Below are 8,645 nucleotides of genomic sequence, written 5' to 3' on the forward strand. Positions count from 1 at the left end.
ACAACAACAACAACAACAACAACAACAACAACAACAACAACAACAACAACAACATTCCAGCACAGAATGAGGCACCAGCAGTAAAAACCGAACCAAGGACAGGTCAGGAGAACTCCGTGGGTCAGAACCAGACCCGAATCTTGATTCTCGAGTTTGTTTTGAGGTCAGAACCAGGCGAGGCTCGTCATCTTTCAGACTCTTGGCACTAACACGAGCAATTAAAGATGTTGTCCGACTTGTGATTAAATGAGGATAATTAATGCCAAGTGACAGTTTTACTGCCGGCGGAGGAGCCCCAGATGATGATAGCCGCTAGTTGCTAGCTCTGAGCACAAATAAAGAAAATACGTTTTTAAATTACTGCGCACATCAGCGTCAGCATTTACAGACAGACCCGGACAGAAGGACGAACAAGCGGATTACACCAGAGCCTGGAGCAGAATGAGGACACAGCGCCTGTTAGCCTAGCCTGCTAGCAGCTAGCGTCGAAGATGCCGAGAAGCGGAAGCTGCTAGCAGCGGGAGCTAACAGTCGCTGCCGGGATCTTACCGGGTCAGAACCGACAGGGACTCGAGGCTGGATGCATTAATTTCAGCTCCGCTCTCTGAAGTCCACGGACACGGCAGCGTCGATGGATCAAAGAAGACGGAATATCGTCGGGAACATTGCAAAGACTCGGAATAGTTGTGGTTCCTGCTTTTTCTTCTGCCTCGGTCAGACTGGCTCGAACGGCCGTTTGCAAGTCGTAGCTGAGGCAGGCTCGCGCGCGCACACACCCTCAAGGGACAAACCTGCCAAATACTGGCCCCGCCCACTTCTCCTGTGAACACAGCGACAGCTGCCAAATAATGACCCCGCCTTTTGGGAACACCTTTGTAACATATAATCAAATGTTTGCTCTCATTACGAGATTCTTAAAACTGAGGCTAAGAAAATACCAAATGTCTAATTTAACATCTTTATGAGTAAAAATAATTTTTCGGGGTGTTCAGACTCCTATTTAATTATCTTCAAAATAACTGTTACAGAATTAAATACAATTAAACACAGAATCCTTGGGCATCTGTTTAGGATGCCTCCTGGACGCCTCCCTGGTGAGGTGTTCCGTACACGTCCCACCGGAAGGAGGCCCAGAGAAAGACCCAGGACACACTGGAGGGACTACGTTTCTCGGCTGGCCTGGGAACGCCTCGGGATTCCCCCGGAAGAGCTGGCCCAAGTGGCTGGGGAGAGGGAAGTCTACTTAGCCTGCCTACTTAGGCTGCTACCCCTGCGACCCGACCCGGGATAAGCGGAAGAAAATGGATGGATGGATGGATAACTGTTACAGAATTACCATACCAATTTATTTATATAGCACTTAAAACAGCAACAAGGCCAACCAAAGTGCTGTACAAAAGAACCAAACATGCACAGCGGACAGGAAAACATAAAATAGAAATACAGATTCAAATAGCAGCAGAAGCTAACTAAAATGGCCAACAGAGTAGAGAACAGACCGGACCAAAACAAATCACAACGTGTTAAAGGCAAGAGAATAGAAGTGGGTCTTCAAGCGAGACTTAAAGACTGAGAGTGTGGGAGCCTGCCGGACACTCAGTGGCAACTCATTCCACAGTCGTGGACCTGCGACAGAGAAAGCCCTGTCACCCCTGAGCTTACGACGGGTTTCTGGGACTGAGAGAAGCATCTGGTCTGCTGACCTCAGAGAGCGCGGTGGGACATATGGCTGCAGAAGATCAGTGAGATAGGATGGGGCGGAACTGTTCAGTGATTTAAAAACATACATGAGAATTTTGAAATGGATCCGAAGGTGAATGAGTAGCCAGTGCAGGGAGGCCAAAACTGGCGTGATGTGCTCTCTATAGCCTGTACCAGTTAAAAATCGGGCTGCAGCATTTTGGACCAGTTGTAGACGAGCAATGGAGGACTGACTGATTCCAAACAGAAGTGAATTGCAGTAATCAAGCCTAGATGTTATGAAGGCGTGGATCACTGTCTTGAGGTTCTTTTTGGAGAGTATAGGCTTCAGCTTAGACAGCCGTCTCAGCTGAAAAAAACAGGATTTGACCATCATGTTTACGTGACTGTTGAGTTTTAAGGACGGGTCCATTATCACCCCCAGATTAGTCACCTTTTGTTTCTCTAGCGGGGCTAGAGAGAAAAGGTCAATGTCATGGTTCATGAGTGAGCCACTGGGATGGAACAGCATGACTTCAGACTTCTTCTCATTGAAGCTTAAGAAGTTTAAAGCCATCCAGTCCCAGATGTCAGCCAGGCAGTCAAGAAGAGGCTGAATAGAGCGTGTGCCTCAGGGGGAAGTAAATTTGGCAATCATCGGCGTAGAAATGAAAGGGTATGTCGTGTTTGCGGAAGATAGCACCTAGTGGCAGCAGGTATAAAGAAAAGAGAAGGGGACCGAGGATGGACCCCTGCGGTACCCCCCACTGGAGTGCGGTCGATGCCGAACTAAAATCTTTGATATTGACACAGAAGGTTCTGTCAGAGAGGTAGGACCCAAACCATTTAAGGGCTGACCCTGTGATGCCCACCCACTGCTCCAGTCTAGAAATGAGGATGTTGTGGTCGATGGTGTCAAAAGCAGATGTAAGGTCCAATAGGACCAACAGCACAGAATCACCTGCGTCTGTGGAAATGAAAATGTCGTTAAAAACCTTCAGTAGAGCAGTTTCAGTGCTATGGAGAGATTTGAAGCCAGATTGGAATAACTTTAGGATAGCGTGATCCCCCAAAAACTGTTTCAACTGAGACTCCACAATTTTTTCCAGTAGTTTAGAGGTGAATGGGAGTCTGGAGACAGGCTGGAAGTTGGACATGACTGAGGGGTCAAGGTTAGGTTTTTTCAGGAGGGGCTGGACAGCAGCATGTTTAAAAGTCTTTGGCACCACACCTGAGGATAAACTGCTATTCAGAATAGCGAGGATAAAAGGACCCAGGGTAGGAAAAACTTCCTTTAGCAGTCGAGGGGGGACCACATCAAAGGGGGAACCAGATGGCTTCATGCTGCACATTACCTGCTCCAGAGAGGACAGAGAGATGGGCTCAAAGTGGTCAAACACAGCCACACACTGAGATGGGATGGACAGATCATGAGCTGGTGGAGAAATGAGTGCCCGGGTGTTTGCCACTTTTTCAATTACAAATTCACAAAGTCACAATGGTGTTTTTTTCATTAATTCAACCTTTATTTAAATAGATAAATCACAATGAGCCTCAAAGACTCATTTACAAGTGAGACTTGTTTCGACAGACAAAAAAACAGTGGTTAACTGGACACACGTAGTAGTTGGAGGCAAAAAAAAATCCTATCAGACTTTTTTTTTCTTGCCTGAGAAAAAAACCCTCTAATATTAAAAAAAAACTCACACAAACAAGCACATATTTAAGTAGACATTCTGCAATCGGAGACGAGAGCGGTCAACAACGCTTATAGATGCTCTCGAGGTCACTGTAGTCAGTCAATGTCCTCCGGTGAGATCCATAAACATTCTCGAGGTATGTCGAGGAATGGACAAGGATAACATCTATGAGAATCCAAGAGTCCTGAAATGATGACACAAAGTTTATTCAGCTGGTTCATCTGGTTATCAGTTGGAAATTCTTCAGGGAGGGGGTGGTGAGCGTCAGATCACATGTTCTCCAGGAGAATTCAGATAAGATGGCCTTCAAGACCAGCCAAGGGAACCAAATTCAGATAAACACACAGTTGTTTTGAGGACAGGCAGAACTTAATGACATCTGCCTTGAGTCTGTGTTGGTCCACTCGGTTCCGAAATGCCCAAAATTATCATGATCACATGATCTTATCTTTCATGGCATCTTAAAACATGCCTGCCGTGAAACTGGTATGTGTACGTTTTTATGTTTCTTTGTGTATGCTTTGCATGTTTTTATTGTCTTAATTAATTTGTCTTTCTGTCTAATTGTACAGCACTTTGGCTACCCCTGCAGTTTTTAAAATGTGCTATAGAAATAAAGTTGATTGATTGTCTTCTTCACATTGATGTGAAGGTTATTCTTCCTGCACCAGCTCTCCAGGTGTTCCACCTCTTGCCTGTAGCTGGACTCATCATTGTTTGTGATGCATCCCACCACCGCTGTATCATCTGCAAACTTTACAATGTGACAGCCTGGATGGGTAGCTGCACAATCATACGTGAGCAGAGTAAACAGGAGGGGGCTTAACACATACCCCTGAGGAGAGCCAGTGCTAAGGGCCATGGTGGAGGAAGAGAAGTTGTGGATCCTCACTAACTGTGGTCTGTTTGTTAAGAAGTCTAGGACCTAGTTGCAAATGGAGGGGCTTAGTCCTAGTGTGAGTAATTTGCCCATCAGGGTTTGGAGGATCATGGAGTTGAAGGCAGACATGAAGTCCACAAAGATCAGACGTAAGAGTTTTTCTGCTCCAGGTGGGTGAGAGCAGAGTGGACCACAGAGGAGATGGCATCCTCTGTTGATCGGTTCTCACGGTATGCATACTGATGAGGGTCCTCGATGATGTTGATGGTTGTTCTGATGTGAGTCATGACCAGTTTTTCAAAGCATTTAGCGACTATCAGGGTGAGGGCCACTGGCCAGTAGTGATTCAGACCAGTCACTGTAGAGCTCTTTGGGACTGGGATGATGGTGGCAGTCTTCCGGCATATGAGAACTGTCAGGCAGTGATGGGTCTTTAGGCCATTGTTCACTCCTTCCTTTATAATCTATTATGCACTTAATGTCCCTCCACATGCTCCGAGGGTCTTGTGAGATGAACTGACCCTCGATCCTCTGTGCATATGTGGCCTTGGCCCTCTTAATACCAGCATCCAGCTCTTTCCTTGTCCTTCTCAGCTCCTCTGAGCTTCCAGACCTGAAGGCAGTGTTCCTGGCTTCCAGCAGGGTGCACACCTCTGCATTCAACCAAGGTTTTCTGTTCGAGTAACTTAACATTTCTTATGGTGGAGATGTCATAGGTACATTTACTAATGTACCCCAGAACTGAGGATGCATATTGTTCCAGCCCCCCAACACCCACACACACCTTTTCAGCAGCTTCTCTGAAGACCTCCCAGTCTGTTCGTTCAAAACAACCTCTCGGTATGGGGCCACTGTTCTGGATCCAAGATTTGACTTTCTTTTGTGCACCAACTTTTACCAACATATGCATACTCTGCCTCCCCTCGATTTTCCCGTTAGCTTGTTGCAGCGGTCTGCTCAGAAAAATTGATGGCATCTTGCAGACAGCAGCAGGCAGGGCGCGGGAAATAAATTAGATTTGCTTTATTTTTTACACTTTAGAGCAGTTTTCACAACTCCACATTACAACTCACACTTTATTTCATTCTGCTCTTAAAGTATATTCTTTTCTCTTACAAGCTTTTATTTAAATCAATGATTAATTACACTGGAAGGGATGGAGTTTTATTTCTCAGCTTTATTTTGATGCTTACTTTATTTTGACACAGTGAAACTGACTATACTATCTAAAATAACCATGTGCAGAATGCATTTTGTTTTTGTGTTATTGTATCCATTTTTATGCTTTGAGCTCTTCTTCACTCACATCCTGATAATTCTCCTCATCTCTTAACTTGTTTTTATATATGTGAATGTTTGTTCAGCCCAGAGATGAGTTCTGCTGAGACTTGGAGCTGTAGAAACAACCTGAACTGAAATCTGCTGTCTTGAACAGCAAACAGTTGTCATGGAGATACTGAGGCGATGAATAATTAACATCCTCAAAGTGACAATTCTTCACAGCAAGTGAGAAGGGACTGATCATATTTATGTAGTGTAAAACATCAAATGTGCAGCTTGAGGCAGACACGACACTTTATATCGAAGTATGTTTTATGTTAAAGTACTTTTTACAGGTTCATGCTCGTGGAACTTCAATAAATACAATACAGGCTTTGATTTGTAGATTTGTTTGTATTTTCTTTCATTTTCTAGCATCATTTGTACACATCACAGCTCATTAACATTTTCATAAAGATTGAATCATGACGTCATTTCTTACACGTGTGGTATATGGCGCCACCTGCTGGCATCGCTGTTGGTCAAAGTTTTTGAAGGAGACGCCACATTTTATACTTTTATACTTGTGGGTTTTATTGTCCACTTAACATTGTATTAGTCAGTGTATACGCATGACATTATTTAAATGGAAGTTATAAAACTGGAGTCGTTATGAAAATGAGATGTTTTGTTGGTTTATGGACACCAATGTTTGCAGGCAACACCCTGGTGTCAAAAACTAAAGATGAACACAAATTTACAGGAGAAAAACAGAAGATGTGAAACAATAAATGAGATAAGAGTCATCCTAAATTAAATCAGTCTTTATCCTGCACAGCTCTGTGTTGCAGAGGGGAAGTGGTTTCTGCACCTTTAATGTAATAAACATCTGTTTTACACACAATGATGACATTTATTTTCCAGCAGCTCACCAACCAAGACCCAGCCTCAAAGACGAGTCGGGTTTTATTAACGGATTTCATTCTACAAGAACAAATCATACACGTCATAAAAACAAGTTTCATTCATGTGGCAAAACTCTGATCGTTTCTTTGAGCTCCTGAGCTCCAGTTGTGTGGAAACACTTTGATAAAGGAGTAGAAGGAGCAGTAATGGTTGTTTAATTGGTCACAAACACGTCACACATTCAGCCACATGTCGTTCTGACAATCTGCCTCTGAAAACAAGAGCCATGACCAGAAACTGCTCTTCTCTGAAGTTTGGTTGGAAATGTTCACCTCTGTGAAGAATGTGATGGTTGAATGCATGACAGAAACATGTGGTTGACGACACGTCATCTGAAGATGTTCACACAGTGAAAACAAACATGGAGTTCTTCTTTACAAACGTAGTAACCGTCTTGAACACGCCGTGCTCTGCAGGGAATCGACACCAAAGTTGTATTTGAATGTTCTACCTGTTGACCGAAGCCGTGCACATCTGACGAGTCGACAAACAGCTGACTGTGAACAGAAGCAGACTCTAAAGCAGGAGACCTGCGTGTTGAACGGATGGATGTTTGGTTCCTCCTCCAGGTGGAGGTCTGATCCCATGGCTCTAACTGAATACAGGTGGTGGTCTTCCTCCTCCAGGTGGACGGGAGAAGAGTGTGTGACGTGGCTCGACCGATGGGAGCGAGTCCACCAGGTTCTCTACAAACTACAAGCAGCTGTCGCTGCGCTCTGTCAGGCTGAAGAAGACCATCGTGTCTTTCACAAAGCAGTCCCGGAGAACTTGTTGAAGGTTGGTGTCACTCGCTCCGTGTGGTCGGAGGAGACGTGAGTTTAGGCTTCGTACACCCTGAAGAATGAAGCAGACCGTTAGCTTGTCCTCTGTGTGCTTTACTCACCATGAATGAATCAGCGCACGCTGAGCGTGAGCCCAACGAGCTGCAGCAGGTTTGTGCTGTCTGACGTGAACGAGCAGCATCACCAGACGTAAGGTCTGATGCAGCTGCGTTCACCTCCTTCATGCTCACCAGCTGCAGCGGCAGAGCTTTCCTTCTTCTTGTGGACAAAAAGAAGGACTCGTTCCTGACAGCGTTTTACTTCCTGCACACTTTAATCGTTTCATTTGTGCATTTCAACGGCTGCTATGTTCAACAAACACTGTAGCTATAAATGTTAATAAATTCTTGCTAGGCATTCTGTAATCAGTCTGTCAAACAGTTGTTTTATTTATTAAACCATGTCCAACCTCTGAAAAGCTATTTTACTTGAGTCCTGTCCGTGCACGTGTAGGTACCTGTGCTTGTCCTTCCAGATGCGAAACCATTTGACGAGGTTCTTTGTGCTCTGCAGTTTGGGGTGAAGACAGTATTCCTGTCCTTTGAACCGGGACACGTTCTCCATCGTCACACTGCGGGGCGAGCAGGAGGAGACGTTAAAGGACTGTTCAAACACGTGTCACGGTGGTGCAGTGGGATGATGGGGGGTAGTAAAGAACATCTCTGTGTTTCACTGGAGCTTTGTGCACCAAACTGTGGCGCAGCCATCACTTAGAGGAATGAGGAGCAAACACTTCTCAGCTAAATGATAAAGCAGTTCAAGTCCTTGAATGCACCATGGTCCGGCTGCATCATTCCCACAGAAATGTTCTCACAATTCAAAGGATCGACTTGATCAGCGTCAGAGCTGCCACGTACAAAGGTGACATGTCGGCCGCCTGAATGGGAGGTCTGACTTCGAGCCGTGCACTCGAGACGATGCAGAGACAGTCTGCCAGCATGTGGTGCATTCAGCCCGACTGAAAGGAGGACACCTGTCCTCCACGGCCTCAGCCGGAGCCTCCGCTGAATGACCGGAGCAGGAAACACGTGACTCTGGGACACAGGACTTCCCTTCAAGTGGACTGTCTTCCCTGCACGTCCACGATGTCCTTAATGTGTGTGGCTGGCACCATGGAGCTTGCAGACATGAAAGGGTTAGGGTGTGTGTGTGTGTGTGTGTTAACTTCATTCTTGTGATAATCTGAGCTCTGGATTCTGCTCATCAACTTCACCTGCGCAGCTGAACGCAGCGCTGAAACAAACCAAACTAAGAGTTTCAATCAGGAGAGACAGAAGGTGGAGAAACGACAAGTGTGTGTGTGTGTGTGTGTGTGTGTGTGTGTGTGTGTGTGTGTGT

The 8,645-nt window shown here is 45.4% G+C and overlaps 3 protein-coding genes across 3 annotated transcripts in view; all 3 read right to left on the minus strand.

Annotated features, from left to right (window-relative positions):
• The window catches only part of fam13b (family with sequence similarity 13 member B), a 236,746-nt gene extending 235,980 nt beyond the window's left edge, over nt 1-766 (minus strand). Inside the window, exon 1 of the mRNA XM_037675138.1 lies at nt 550-766. The gene's annotated coding sequence lies outside the window, so the exon portion shown is untranslated. The remainder of the gene's footprint in view (nt 1-549) is intronic.
• The window catches only part of LOC119408340 (leucine-rich repeat and immunoglobulin-like domain-containing nogo receptor-interacting protein 2), a 362,179-nt gene that overhangs the window by 7,225 nt on the left and 346,309 nt on the right, over nt 1-8,645 (minus strand). The window lies entirely within an intron of this gene.
• Nucleotides 6,097-8,645, minus strand: part of cxcl14 (chemokine (C-X-C motif) ligand 14) — a 6,133-nt gene continuing 3,584 nt past the window's right edge. The window contains exons 3-4 of the mRNA XM_037675137.1: nt 7,765-7,878; nt 6,097-7,320 (exon numbers count right to left, since the gene is read on the minus strand). Coding sequence (XP_037531065.1) covers nt 7,305-7,320; nt 7,765-7,878 — 130 coding nt within the window. The 3' untranslated portion in view covers nt 6,097-7,304. The remainder of the gene's footprint in view (nt 7,321-7,764; nt 7,879-8,645) is intronic.

Source organism: Nematolebias whitei, chromosome 4, assembly GCF_014905685.2.
Source record: "Nematolebias whitei isolate Nwh7 chromosome 4, NemWhi1, whole genome shotgun sequence".
NCBI lineage: Eukaryota > Metazoa > Chordata > Actinopteri > Cyprinodontiformes > Rivulidae > Nematolebias > Nematolebias whitei.